The sequence below is a fragment of the Haliaeetus leucocephalus genome, unplaced genomic scaffold, assembly GCF_000737465.1.
Source record: "Haliaeetus leucocephalus isolate CR32 unplaced genomic scaffold, Haliaeetus_leucocephalus-4.0 Scaffold173, whole genome shotgun sequence".
NCBI classification, from domain to species: Eukaryota; Metazoa; Chordata; class Aves; order Accipitriformes; family Accipitridae; genus Haliaeetus; species Haliaeetus leucocephalus.
This window is the reverse complement of record NW_010972609.1, coordinates 7039818-7054921: the sequence shown is the minus strand read 5'-3', so window position 1 is coordinate 7054921 and position 15104 is coordinate 7039818. Positions and strand designations below refer to the sequence as shown.

At 40.9% G+C, this 15104-nt stretch overlaps 1 protein-coding gene across 1 annotated transcript in view; it reads right to left on the bottom strand.

The window, feature by feature from the left end:
- Positions 1-6712, bottom strand: part of HIPK3 (homeodomain interacting protein kinase 3) — a 61776-nt gene extending 55064 nt beyond the window's left edge. Inside the window, exon 1 of the mRNA XM_010563761.1 lies at positions 5619-6712. Coding sequence (XP_010562063.1) covers positions 5619-6712 — 1094 coding nt within the window. The remainder of the gene's footprint in view (positions 1-5618) is intronic.
- Between the last annotated feature and the right edge of the window lie 8392 nt (positions 6713-15104).

The following is a 15104-nucleotide window of genomic DNA, read 5'->3' as shown; positions in this document are numbered from 1 at the left end:
TTTTATGAATGGTAAATTTTGTAAGGTTTACTGAAGTCTCATTTTCAAAATCCTGCCTTTTAGGATGACAACCCCAAATTTAATCAACACAAAGGTGATTCCCCTTGAAAAAAAACACTTAGGCAGTAACTCCTCCCAACCAACAGCAAACCCTAGAAGTCATGAAGCTCTGCACACACAAACACTGCTATACCTCTCCCTTAGTGATCTATGCTCAACGTGCAACGCAAACACGGCGATGCCTTTTATGAATTCAGTTGGTGTTGCAGCCAAGCAACGAGTGGGAGAAGAAAAGCAGCAGAGGAGGAAGAAGCTTCATCATTGCAAAACCCTGCCACGTAGATGTTACCATTAGATGGAACCGTGCGTCCTTTAAATACAATTTTACCCGCTCTGAACAACGGCTGAATGGTATGGATGACAGTGATGTGCAGAAGACATCGCTGTCATGTGGATATTAGCTAACGAGCAAAACAGAACTCCTTAACCACTGGTGTTGCACACAGCTATTTCAAAAAGGGGAAATTATACACAGGTTTCAATTGAAATTTCTCTGGAAAAAAACTCCTGGGGGAGTACCAGAAGAAAGAAGAGGTCTGCTGCAAAACAAGTCCTGCAGAGTAATCTCTGAACACAAAATGCTGAGAAGGCCATTGCTTCTCACGGCAACAGAAAGGAGAGTAACTCTGCTCTCTGAAGCAGATGGGCAGGACTACCTTGAGCATTCCAGATCACTCGACTCGTTCTTGAAGGTTACTGCTCCCGGAGCCTGCCATTCTGAAGCCCCTCTTCTTGGACCCGCTTCCCTAAACACATATAACCTCAGGAGAGAGGCAAAGCAAAGGAAAATGACTTCCAGAGGGAAACATCACGCCCTGGGAAAACTTTCTGCCTCGCCAGATGAGCCCAAGACACCAGACTTAGAAATAGAAGAAATGTGTTGATTCCCCTCCTCCGCAGCCTGTACCACACGATAAGTGGAAAAGAAGCTTTTGGTTTTGAAGGCAGCACTCCCCTTTTCGTGATTTGGGGCACAGCTGACCAAACGGATGGCAACATACCTACCATACCATTTCCATATATGACAAAAGCTTGATCACCTATGCTGTATGTAAGGGTTTTTTTCTTTTCAAAATGTATACACTGCCTAGTTATTTACCTACTTAGACCACTCATAAAAGGTCAACAGTCTTAACGTGTGAGGCTAGCAGCAAAGAAAAGGCTTCAAATACCAGATCTCTCTAGCCCACAGCTATTAAAATCCAGACCAGCATAAAACCAGCATGTAAGCACAGACACTGTCTTTTAGGAAAAGAGTATTCAGAAAAACATTTCATCCTTAAAACAAACAAAAAATAATAATCTGTGACTTAAGACAGTGTATCATATCTATACTCCGATTTCTAGCAATATATAACAGCCAGGAGTTTACAAAAGGTAATGACATGTCAAAAAGTATTTTTATACTTGTTTTAACCATTTTCTTACTTTCTCTTTGCTTGACAAAGCTGAAACAGAAAAACATCAAATCATTGTCACTTCATCCAGTTTGTCTCCATTTTTCTGCTTGTCTACACCCTTTTAAAATTCAGTTAGTTTCACTTTTTTACGATCTCTTCTCATACAAAAAAGTACTGTAATGTCTCCAATAGTCATCATTATTTCACCTCTTCTTCCTGCTATAGACTAAGGTAAGTAAGGTAAGTCAGCCCATTATCCATTCACCTAGCTGTATTACGTTCCCTGCCTTAAGTCCTAATCCTCTTATTACTTATTTTTCCAATTTGTTACTCACTTCCTACTTATGTAAAATACTGACACTAACATTCAAAATAAACACCATAACATTAGACTTTATGGCATTCTCCATTCTCGTGATAATTGACTATAATAATTGAGATAATGACAGTCCCATGAACAAGGAAAAAAAAAAAGCGGTGACAAGATCAGGAAAAAAACAACCACCACCACCCACCCTTTCTCTTTATTCACTTTTGCAAGACTTCTCTATGGGTTTCTCTGGAGCATTCAACGTACACTTCTACAGACACTGGTGGGCATACGCTTTCCATAGAGAAAGTGCAAACCTTATTCTTGAAAATTACCGTGGCATAAGTTAAGAGTGCTGCCAGAAATAACAGTTCCTCCCTTCTCCCCAGGCCACGTCCTTCCCTCCTCCCGCTGGCACAGGCGCTCTGGCAGATGCGGGGTGAGCAGAACGAGGGACAGGAACGGGGTTAGTATCCCCCCCGGAGCAGGACGGCACCGGCACCGCAGGGTTGAGAAGCAGCATCCCGACGCTGCGGGGATGCAGCCTCCTTCCTCTCGACCTATGACGTTGTTTAAGGGCATCTCCTCCCATCCTTTTCTAAGACCTCAGATTCTAAAACAGTCATTTTAAAAACAAAATGTTTCCTCTTAATACCTTTTTCTTTAAATTCTTGGGCCTGGATGAGTGTTTTTGCACATCAGAAAAGGCCAGGTTCACATCACATTTACCTAGGAAATATCCAAATAAATGTCAAAGCAGTGTGTTGTGCCTGTCACTTGGTGAAGCAGTCTCATGCACTGTTAACTCCGACCATGCAAGGTGAGAGTTACAGGTAAAGCTCATGACAAAACACACAGAGCTTAGCACGGAAACAATTTTCAAAGACTGCACACAAGAATACAGATGGGATCACACTCATAAAAAGAGGTGCTGTAAGGAACAAGAATTTTTTAAAAAACATTTCCAATTTGAACTCTAACTGGATTAATTTAGCTTGAAGCTTTAAATAAAAATCTATTTAAACAAATGTTTTCTTGTTAAATAACCTAACCAAACACATAGCACCACTGTTGGGGCAGGGCAGGGGGCGTGAAGCAGAGATTTCAATGTCCCAACTGCTGCTTGATTTTTTTAAAGGGTTTGCTTCAACATGTCATAGTCAAGAGAGTCAAACCTACACTATCACTCCCACCCTTTTCTAATACAAAAACCATTTAAGTACAGTTATATTTTATGAAGTAGTTCCTTATCTGATTGACAAGAAGCACAATCTCTTGCAAAATAAATTTCATCTCAATACAATACATTCTCTGAAGGCCCTTCTCATACTTCTTTAAGACTTTTCTCTTCAAATTTCCCTGGCATCATCTATTTTGAGACGTTTTGGATCAAATCCCTATTTTCTGATATTATTAACACTAGTCAGGTGCTTCCAAAGCAATAAAAAAGAAAGTTTGAGACACTGCTTGCCAAGATACACAAAGTTAATTTGAATCACTCAACTGGTAGGAAGCCATGCATCCATGATGAAATCCAGCATGTTAAAATCCTTTTCAGAATTAAATCTTTTCAGAAGTAAACTTTCTGCTGAAAATAATTCTGAAGTATAGTATCTTTTTTTTTTTAAATTAAGTCAGTTTCAAAATTATCTCAACCAATATTTAACTTAAATATAACATCAAAACTATTCAAGTAGATAGACCCTAACCTTTTTTCTTTTTTTATGTCCTTTTTACTTTCAAAAAAATGCTACTTTATAGAAGGATTATGGACTATACAAGATAAAAGAATATGATCTTCTACTGAACAGCCTGAACATTTACAAAGCACTTAAGTACAACTTAGTAACACAGGAATTTTAGGTGCACATGTTATATGAGTCTATATGAATATCATTCAACATCATTGAGCCACGACAAGCATACACACACCCATGAGTCTTATTCTTGGGGGCACGGGACAGGGAACGGAATATTTTTGAACGTACATCCACAATGAACCCTACTTAGTCGCACTTCAGTGCATGTAACATAATGCAAGCATCCAAAATGCACACAAGGTGCCAAGGAGTTGCACGTTGATCTTGCCAGCATACAGACCTGCTCAACCTAGTAAGCATGTCAAAATTCTATATAAAGTATAGGTGCAAAGGAACATCAACCTCAGTAAAACAAAACTACAGCTAAAATTTGTATGTAGGCAACTGAATAAGCACAACAATGCTATGTCTAATGAGCTCTCTGAAACAGAAAAAAAACCAATTTGAAATTAGTTGGTCAAGAATGGAATACTACAATGGACCACCCAGCCTGGCTGTCTACAGCCTCTCCCTTTGTCAGTTCTTGGGGAGGGAGGAGGGAGAAATGGCAATAGTTCATAATAACCTGTAATTGTTTCAATAAATAAAACCCCCAAATATGTAAGGAAGTATTCTTAGACCACGCATGGCAAGTACCTGCTGAATTACAAATCTGTACACAACAGCTGATGTTAAGATATTTGCACTTGTCTAGACCCTTGCAGAATTCATGCTGCCTTTTCAAGACTCGCATGTTTTTGTCCTGAGAAGCCCAAAAATACAGTTTCAACTGGTATACAGCTATTACACCAAAATTAACTCTCAAGTTACTTAATTTCTAATTCCCTCCCATACACTTTTTTTTTGTAATGTGGGTATGCATCAATTCTTACGGTTCCTCAATTTAGTTTTCTGTTGATGAACTTTCTGTACTTTTTAAACCTTTACCTGCAGTTTGTAATTAAGTAATGGGAAAATGCAGGTGATGAATTAGAATATTTTTTATGAGCACTGTACATGAAATGTTCTTGTTTACAAGCTACAGTCAAATAACAGATTCTTCTGGCATGAACTCCAATCACTAATTTCATCAACTCTAGAACTGCATTGCAGAAGTTTTCACTTCCAAAATGAACAGCTGTAAAATATTTAAAATTTTCTTCAAATTACTCATTGTCCTAGTTTACTAGCTTTTTACTGAATTTGCAGAGACAGGCAATACCCAGGACATACTATTGCCAATGATGCAAAGCCGAACTGAAAAAGGTCTTCAACCAAGACAAGTTCAGCTTATAAAGAAAACAAAGGACCTCGGATGCTAAACAATAATGGCTTTTGTATGTCACACAGATTGGATAACTATACAAAGAAAGAATTAAAAAACAAAATCAGAAATAAACCTCCACTCTGAGGCCAATGAAGAATGCAACCATGTACCAAAATCACTTCAAATGCCTGCCTGGTATCATCTTAAATATTTAAGTATCCTATCACTCCCTAACTCCAGAAGTTCACTGAAGTCCACAGCTGCTGAAGGCACTCAATCAGAATTGAGTTTATAAGAACTAGGCAAAATATTTACAAGTGCTGGAGAAAAACAGAAGGCATTTACATAATCTTTGGCAACAGGATATAAAAATATGGCACTTCTAGTACACTGTCCAGCTGCTTACAGCAAAAAACCCATCATGTTAGGAAGGCATGAAAGGCATCCTAATCAAGCAAGTGAAAGCTAAATTTTTTTTCTATTTTCCTTTTAAAAAGTCTCATCAGAGATCTCAAAATAACAGTAAGCGATGACTTTAGAGTGCAACACCAAACATACTTCTAGAAAAAAATAACACTATAAAAAAATTCAAAGCAAGTATTCACATTAAAAATGGTAACCAACCACTTAATCTTAGCATGGCCTCCATTCTTAGATGGTCCTTACATTTTCCAAATTATTCTTATTAGTTATCTGGAAGAGTAATTATTTAAGACATTAACTTTAATAAATGCTAAAACCTTGTTCCATTAAAAGTTAAAAACAAAGTAAAAGACACCTACCTGTAATACCGAGATTGTAAATAGGTTGAACAAATAGTCTTTGATACATGGCTGGCAGACCCAAAATCTATTACTTTAACCCGGTAAGGCTGCCGAACAGGATCCACCAACATAATGTTCTCTGGTTTGAGGTCAGCATGGATTAAACCCAGACTTTTTAGTTTTTTCAGTGCAGTGGCCACCTGTTGCAGAATAGGCCGAATTACTTTCAGTTGCAGAGGGCTGAATTTGTTTTGTTTCAGGAAGTCATACAAATTCTGTTCCAACATCTCAAAAACCAGACAAGTATGGTTACGATGCTGGAAGCATTCGTAGGCTCTCACAAAGTTAAATTCATCAGCATTTTCAGTACTCAGTCTCGCTAATATGCTCACTTCTATTTGTCCTTGGCGTGCATACGAAGGATGATTCTTCAAAATTTTGATTGCCACAATCTCATTTGTCCCCCTTTTCCAGCACTTCACTACTTGTCCAAAGGTCCCTCGCCCAAGGAAATCAAGAACCTCGTAAGTGTTTTTCACAGAGCACAATACCTCATGCTGTACTAACTGGTAATCTCCATCTCCGCTTGTACTACTTTGTTTTGAAGTTGCAGCCGTTGTCACAACCGTCACTGGGTTTCCTACGTTGGTTTGCAACATTGCAGGCAGAACAGACAGTTCATCGACAATCTGCATCGTGCTGTTTTGATTATCCAGCTCTTCGCTCTTACGCTTCAATCCACATCGCTGGGGTCCTTCCAGGATATCCGATCGGCTGCCTCGCGTCCCAGTCCGAGGTGCCTCTAACTGAGCTTGCTGCGCCCGCGCTGCTAACGCTTTTGTAGCACCTGCAATATTTCTTAAAGCAACAGCATTTGACTGCAACAAAAAGTTCTGTCCTCGAGGTCTGTCAAATGGGTTTTTAGTCTGAAAGAAAGTACTAACCCTGCGGGGAGAAATTCCAAAGTTTTTACCATTCACGTAGATTTGCGGGTAGGTTTTTTCGTGGTACACACAACTGCTTGGTTCTAGTTTGAGTTTCTTCACACTACAAAAGGCACTTGACTGGGTTTGATAAACATATGGTGGATAGACCAAGACTTGTGAGGCCATACCTACAGAGGGAGAGAGAGAAAAAAAAAAAGGCGAGTGAGACGTCTGCATTCACATTTCCAAGCTTTGCAGCACCTTCCTCTTCTCAAAAAAATCAGGACACGAGCCTATTTTCCAAACGAGCTAGCCTGAAGTTATTTCATATTTAGTTTCTTATGGCCAACAGCAAGGTCCTCGCGCCTCCCCGACGCGCACACTTCTGCACCCAAGGACTGCAGCAGCAGCAGGTTACAGCAGTAAGTGCTTTTGCTGGTTGCACAGGGCAGGACTGAGACAGTCTGCAGCAGGCTGCTACTCGTCATTTTTCAAGTGGGGGAACTACCTTTGTGCTATTAAAAACCTCAGCTTTCATTTAAAAACCCCAGCATTTCGACATACAAAAGGGCCATAGTGTTCAGTAACATAAGTTTAATAACCATTTTAAAAACTTATCAATGATGACGCAAAATAACTTAAAAGCTCTTAATTGTGAGCCAATGCTACTTGTTACACAAGGTATCTGACCTACTCATCATAAGCACCAGCAGGCTTCTAAGAACAAACAGACAAATGACATAACTGTCAAAGCTCGAAGAATTTCACTGTGATGAAAGTGAAAGTGATCAAGCCATGTGATGGGACCCAAAATACCTTAGGGGAGTGTCTATGTTCACATAAACAATTGCAACTTTCCAGCTAAATTAAGATGTACAGTAATCTAATGCATTCATGAAAGGCAGGTGCTTTCTCTGAGTTATATACTGTCCCATTGCAGAAGTTTGTGTATCAGTGACACAGTTATGGGGGGCAGAGGCACCAATATTTATTTTTTTTTACCCCCCTTCAATTCAGATTTGGAAACTAAGTATTAGCCTCATACTTTCAGATATCCCAATTTCATGAGTTGGGCCATAGAAAACCTGCACTCTAAAGCAACCTATTAAACTAAGTATAATGTTCTACAGACCTACAAAATATGTCCCTGATCAAGATAATTTCTGAAAAATGGGCTGATAATTGTAGGTAGAGAACTTACGACAGATTTCTCACAGAAAATTTATTTTCAAGTGAATGTGAAGAGAAGGAAAAGAATATTTTTATATATATTTTTTCTATACTCTGCATGTATTTTCCATCTATTTTTTAATATTTTTTTCTGCCAACACCATTAATTCCTTGCTAAGAGAGAAGTCAAAGTTAGAATAAAAGATTATGGATAATTTTAACTTTTGAATTCCCAGTAAGGCTGAGATCAAAATTTCAACCTGATTGACTCCACCTTCCTCGAGGCCATCACATTTTTGAAAGGCTACACCTGTGCAGCCTCTCAGAAAGAACGCCTGCACTTCAGAAATCAGTAACAAAGAACAGTTTTGCACAAGAGGAGGTGCTTTGCCAGCCTGGGAAGCCCCCAAGCACAGCAGCTCCGTTCTGCACAGCCTGTGTGACGGCGCAGGATTAGTCCCGCTGCCTCCCTGAACTTGTCCCCGACTCAGGACTCTAGCTCTGGAAAAGCTAGGAATTGTGGAAAGCAGGGCCACAAGAGTGTCCAGGGTCATGCTCCACACTGTACCTCCCTTTCCCAGGCATGAAGCAGAGTGTTGGAGGGAGGATGACAATGGCAGCAGTACCTGGCCCGCACGTAGGACGAGGAATCTCAATTCCACTTTAAATTGCACAGACCTCACCTCTCGGATGCTGTACCTTCCAGATCTCCTCTCTGCACTGACCCTGCTGGGTTCCCTTCCAGAGCTGTCAAACACCAGCCTTAAACTTTTATGTCACGTAATGCTGAACACAAGAAAAATGCACTGGATGGACCCCAGTGTAAATGACTACAAGGTTGCAGGGAAGTTATGGCTTGTACCAGTCCGATCAGCTCTCAGAGACAAACTGAATACCAATAATACTTTAGTTAAATCACTTTTTCATACCAAGCATATGAAGATTCTGGCAATAGGTATTTAAATTGCAGATGATTCACATAAAACTTGAGCCAGACATTGCAATGACTCTGATCAAACGAAAACTAACCAAACGCACAGCATAATCATTCTGAAGCTGTGATTTGATTTATGCAAATTAACATTTAAACATCTTAAGAGCGATTAAAATAATCATACCACCACCTCAGTTTAGCATCCTATAATGTTTTTTGCCCCAGCAGTAGAAGAAAACTTCAAAGCCCTTTCCTTTCCAAAGCCGTCTGCCCACAACCGGACAATGTAGAAAGCCGGAGACTGCCGGCAGCAAGGCTCTCTCACCGCCAAATGTTACGGGACTGCCACTGGCCTCCTGCTCCACGCCAAGGATTTAAGACTAACTCTCAATCTCAAAACACAGGCAAAAATTTTCCAAGTTCTTGAATTCTCTCCTACATAACATACTGCACTACAAAGTGCCTGGTACATAGCATAAGCATATTATTGACTATGGGACTTACCCTCTTTTCTATGATCATCATATTTAAATGAATCATTTATCCTGATCACATTACTCAGAGCTCCAAAATCAACCCTCACGGACCACCCCAGAGCACACATACGTCCAAGCCTACTTGGAGCTTCCAGTGCCACCTGCACAGCTCAGACCAAGCCAAACCTTCTGTCAGCAGCCTACTGTTCCTCCAGTTCTTCTGGGATGACTCAAATACCAGATTTGCCACATTTACTTCAAAGACACTAAAATCTCAAAAGAGTGGGTTGGGTTTTTTTCTTAATATCCTTTCAAGGTTCCTGCTAAAAAAACTCCGCTTGCTTTTTCACCAGAATCCCCACTTACACCACATACATGCGCACGAGAGAAGAAAAACATTCAATTTCAAAAAACTTTTACACTTCAAAAGTAAAGAAACTCTCCCTCTTTTTAAAGTAACGCTACTGGGTTATCCCACAGGTTGATCTGACAGGAGAGCTCAGATGCCCAGCATCACCTCTGCGACTCGGAGACAAATACAAATGCCGAGCAGACCCAGGAGCGTGACCACACCGCTAAGCCCCAGGGCAGACCCAGGTCCAGCGTGAGCAGCCGAGGCTTTGCTGCCCCACAAGAAGGAGCCTGGACGCCTGAGCCACAGGCAAGAAGCTTGCTAAGCTGCAGCAGCCCCAGCAGGTCCATTCGTCCTGGATCTGCGGTAACCAAACAGCAAACGTCTCGCTTGGTTTAACTTCTGAAGAAGGTATTTGCCTATCTAAATGTGGTGCCAAAGCTGATAGCATGAAATCTAGATGATTACTTTGAAAAAACAGTCATAAACCTACACTGCAATTAAGGAGGTTTTCTGAAGACAGGACAACCCAGTGAGGGGGAGAAGAGGGGGAGAACAGTCCTCTAGCATGGCCAGAGGACCACTCAAATCCTTACCTGAGCCTGTTGGGAACACTGGTGTTCAAAAACATCTAAGTTTTCTATAGCTCATGCTATTCAAACCAGTCCAGAAGGACTGGAAGCACATAGTCCCAGCTTTCCCTTTAACATTAATTACAGCTGGATGAGAAAAACTAGTCTATCATCTTTTGGGGTTTGTCTGTTTCTTACAGGCTTAACTCCATGACCCTGAACTCTGACCACAGTAACAGCTCTGTTCTCAGATAAGCAGCATTTATTGAGTTATTATGAGAACGTTTTTAGCAACTCCAAGAAAAAAAAAAAAGCACTAAATAAAAGAGATGACATATGCTGGGAGAACCACCTTTGATGCAATCATGACAGACTGAACTAAAAAAGTCAAATTTTACTCCAGAAGAGTAAAAATGGTCTTAGAGTTCTTGTACATGCATCTAACTTCTTACCTTCCCCTAAACACTTCTCTTTTACCCCATTATTTTGTCTTTTTTTTAAAACATATACTTCAAGATGCAATCTCATTTGGAAAAGCTACAGTATCTTCATATAACCAATGAATAAGGTGTTCCCACGAAATGGGCACATTAAAATCCTACAACAACCTACACCTGAGACTGCCCAGAGACCTCTGCCACGCACTCATACACAGTGCTCAAAAGTCACGTCAGACAGGAGCACGCTCCTTACTATACATTAACATATATGCAACAAAGTACACCAGAACAACATGTAACTATCCAATACAAGGAGCTGCTGGAGGTCTCTGCTTTGAGAAGCAAAGTTAATTAATAGAATTGATTTCCCCCCCACCCAGATGAAAACCCAGCCCCACGCCCAGACAGCAGAGTAGCACAACAAACCTTGAAGAGAAAAGGAAAATACCCCAATACCTCTACTATAACAGCACTGCCATGTTGTGGGGGCTTTTGGGGGGGGAGGTGGGAGGGGGCGCGTGGTTTGGTTTTGGGGTTTTTTTTTTTGCTGGAGTTTGTTTTGGGGGTTGTTGGGAGGGAGGTTTGTGGGGTTTGGGTTTGTCTGTTTGGGTTTTTTTTCACTATTTTGAGGGATTCAGGTTACAATATAATCCTGTTGATAGCTACACTGGAAAGAGTAAAGAGTTACTGTGTTGCAGGGATTTGGGGGTTGTGGTTTTTTAAGCAGGTCTTCTGCTAAAAGAGAATACTACCCTGTGCATTTTCACCTACCACACAGTGGATCTTTCTCCCCAACCCCCTCCTCCCCCCTTTTCACAAATCATTTCACTGAGCTTATAAATCTTTCTGCACATTTCTCATCAAGATTACTCCTGCTTCCTCGTACAAACTGAAGCTTGTCAGACAATATCTTCATTAACAAGTCCTGCAGCACAAGAGAAGGATGTGTAGAGTAAAGCAGCTGGTGCTAAAGGAAAGAAAAACCTCATTCTGTGCTCATTTCAGGGAGGTTACTTGAGCCTGAACACTCACGAGCAGCTGGCACACATCTTCCAGCTAAATTCAATTTAAAATAAAAATGGAATGTATGCACTACAAGACCACTCTGGGATGCAAACCAAAGCAGAGTAAGCAGAACCATCGGAAGATGGACTGAAAATCCCCAGGTGATGTACCACTGACAGCCTCTGGCTACTCACGTAGCTTCAGACTCAATTTTCAGTTTTAGCCTCAGAGAAGTCTGTCCATTCCCCCTACAGACATTTTTAAGGCCCTCTTCTCCTTCCGCAAGGAAGGAGTTCTCTGGAGTTCTCCAGCTTGCTTTGCTCCGATACTGAGGTTGCTGCATCCTGCCTCACTGTGCCAGCTGCTGCTAGCGAATACTGCAGGGCATGTGGAAAAGAAAGACTGTCTTGAGACACCTACCAACTATTATTACCTCTAGATAGGCTCCCTTCGAAGGAAACAAGTCTTCTTGGCTCAAACTTTGAAGCAGAGAGAACTGGGAAGTCTACACTTAGGTTATTAAACATTAAATTATACAAAGTGTGTGAATTGTGATCTGAGACTGTGAATTCTGTGCTTCTGAAGAAGGTATGAACAAAGTAATGAAGTACACACATTTTAAATAAGTTTATTGTTTATTCATTTAAATAAATGAATAAATATGTTTTCACAAAGTAATGACAATAAACAGGAGGCGCTTCACAGTTTACCCCCCCCCCCAGTCAAGCTTCTCTCTGCAGAAACTGAATAGAGAACTCAGTGAAATGGAGCACCTCTGGTAATGTGTTGCTACTGTTCACCTAACTGTAACAATGCTCTTTATTAGATTCTTAAAATTACATCTCCAGCCCCCTCAAGCAGTTCTAGGCAAATTCATAAACACAACCAATCTGGCAGACTGTAACAACCTTGAGAAGCACAGGCTGTTCCAGGCCTGACCACTATTAATAATTAACTATAAATTGACATTTCCTCGTGACAGAGTAAGGGGGGGTGTGCAGCAGAGTAACAAGTTAGTAAGACCACTGCAGCACAGCTGAAGAAAAATTTCCACGCTACGCCCTGAATTCTTCCGCAAAATAAACAGCCCCTTTTAACTGCCCCAAGAACTGCAATCACTATGTTGTTGCTGTTGTGGTAAAATCCCCAGCAGGCAAAGCCTAGCCAGTGGCAGCCACCTAATATTATAGTTACAATTTAACTCAAGAAAACTTGTTTTCCAACTTCTTTCAAGCCTCCATTGGTGAGAACCCGTTCAAACACACTCACACCCTTCTTGCAGTGCAGCTGGACATCAAGGGAGGCCCTCTAAAAAGCTCAGTAACTTCCAGCAAATGCACAAGCTGAGCAGTAGCACTTAGTAAGTGTTTTATTTACATTATGCATCACTGAAAACACCATAAGGATGCTAACCGTCATTTTTTCCAGGTAAAAAAATTGTTCTTTTTATATTAGATGCCGCCCAACTTTTCAAGTTATTTAGCAAATACAAAGCTGAAGTAGTTGCCCTCTCTTCCCCCCCCAAAAGAAACCTGATTACTGGTAGCAGCAGCACCTCTGTGTTATTGTTTATTTTGGATACGTCGCTGAACAAGCTGTACTGATGTGAGCACTTTCATACCCATGAACTGTTCACCCTGAGGAATTCCCTTACTCCAGCTGTATGATTCATAACAAAGCACTGGCAACTGAGGTTTCTTGTGATTTATAAAGGACAAAGCATCTACAGAAAGTACAAAGAGTTAAGAAATACAAGCCCAGGGAACTCCACCCCCCGGCCACCTTGAAACCAGCTCTGCCAACAGATCTCTGACCCATGGAAGGGAGGGAGTGGAGCAAAGGAGAAAGCACTGAGCAGTTTCAAGTTAACACGTGCCATATGAATCGTTTCCTCGCATAACCACGGAGGCAATTCTGGACATGAAGTGCACGGGCACACACAGACTCCACCACAGCGAACAGCGAGATGCAGAGGCAGCTCTGATGCCAGCTCACCGAAGCAGCCAACACCCAGTTCTATGGGTCGCTACCAGAGACCCAGAAGTTTAATGACAATAGCAATGATTACAATCTTTGATTAAAACACGAGATATTTCAGAGCTCGGGAAATTTTGGCCCATCATACACCAACAAAATTAAGCCAAGCCGATGGCAGCCTTTGCCTGACGTGAAACCTCAGTCCTGCACAGATGAGTTGAGGCTGGAAGGGTAGAGGTTGGTTCCAAGCTTGGAGAGAGTCTTAGTGGGAAGCGAACAATAAAGTGACCCAATTTTGCAGTTGTAAAACGTAGTAACTACCCACCTAAGAAAAATGTTACAGGGCTGACTTTAGATTTCTGCAACATTTGAGATATTTGTAATCGGATGCTACCAATGTTGCATTGATACCAGAAATTGAAAATATAAGTTCATTTAAGTATGATGCGAGCTAGTCTCAATTGCACCATTGTCTCAATACTTGGAAACAGAACTGACGCCATACACTGAACACAAATGTATTTTACATAAAATATCAGAGTGAACTCCTATGACTCAACGCTGTCATTCGTACAAGTAGCAGTAGCAAAGAATACAATTGCTATATTCATATTTTCCACAAATATCAAAAGCTAAATCTTGTGATGCCAATATGACTGCAATCATAGTTAAAAAGACAAATGGAATAATACTTCAAGCATTTATTTTTCCGCTGGGCAAGAAGCTGTTACGCAACTGAAAAGAAAGCACAAGCAGCGCAGTATCGGCCACCAGCCCCGAATGAGAGCACGCTCTCCAAATCACAATGTGCCACCATCAACACAAACGGCCCATTTCAACGAGCCGGGGCTTCGCCAGCCTAATCTCTTCTTTTAAAAGACTAATTCTTTTTGAACCTGAAAACAGCAGGCACACTGAAATAAAAATCCCTAACAGTGGTGTTTAGGAGAGCCCACACCTTCGAGTTCTGCAGGACAGTACAGCGCTGAAGGGATGTATTCAAACTCCTGCTACTGTCTGCCACTCCTCAATGCGGTAAGGGGGATCAAGATGAGTAGAGAGGTAGGACATAAAACCATGCTTTTTCCATTGCTGTACGTATTCCAAAAGATTCTGCCACCTTCCCTAAAGTAGAAATAAAATTTGATAGAGGCATTTAGCTCAAACTGCCTGTTGGTAAACCACCTGTTCATATCCTGCTTTTTAAAAAAAAAAAAACAAAACCAAAAAAACCAACCTCCCTTAACAAACATGTATGCCATTTTTCTTTCTAATGTCCAGCCATTTTATTTTGATTTCATTGCTTAACTTCGCATTCTTAGTCTGCTGGGCTTTTGTTAGAATTAGAAGCGGAACGACCCAGCTAAGAAATTTATTTAGAAGTTTCATTTTAGAATAGCTCTAGACAATATCAAATGCAGGTCCTGTAAGAATATAAATTTACATGCCTATTTTCATCATTGCTACTTCACCTTCATAGAATGGCTGGCATGCCAGAACATCTGCATGCCCACAAAGGGGTCCTACTTACATAAAGTTGATTCTTCATCAAGTCCTCTAAACTACTCAAGGTGGAGGAGGTTCGTTCAAAATTATCTTTCTCCCTCTTATTATAAAAGATTTTCAGCTGGACAAAGCACACATCAGTAGAG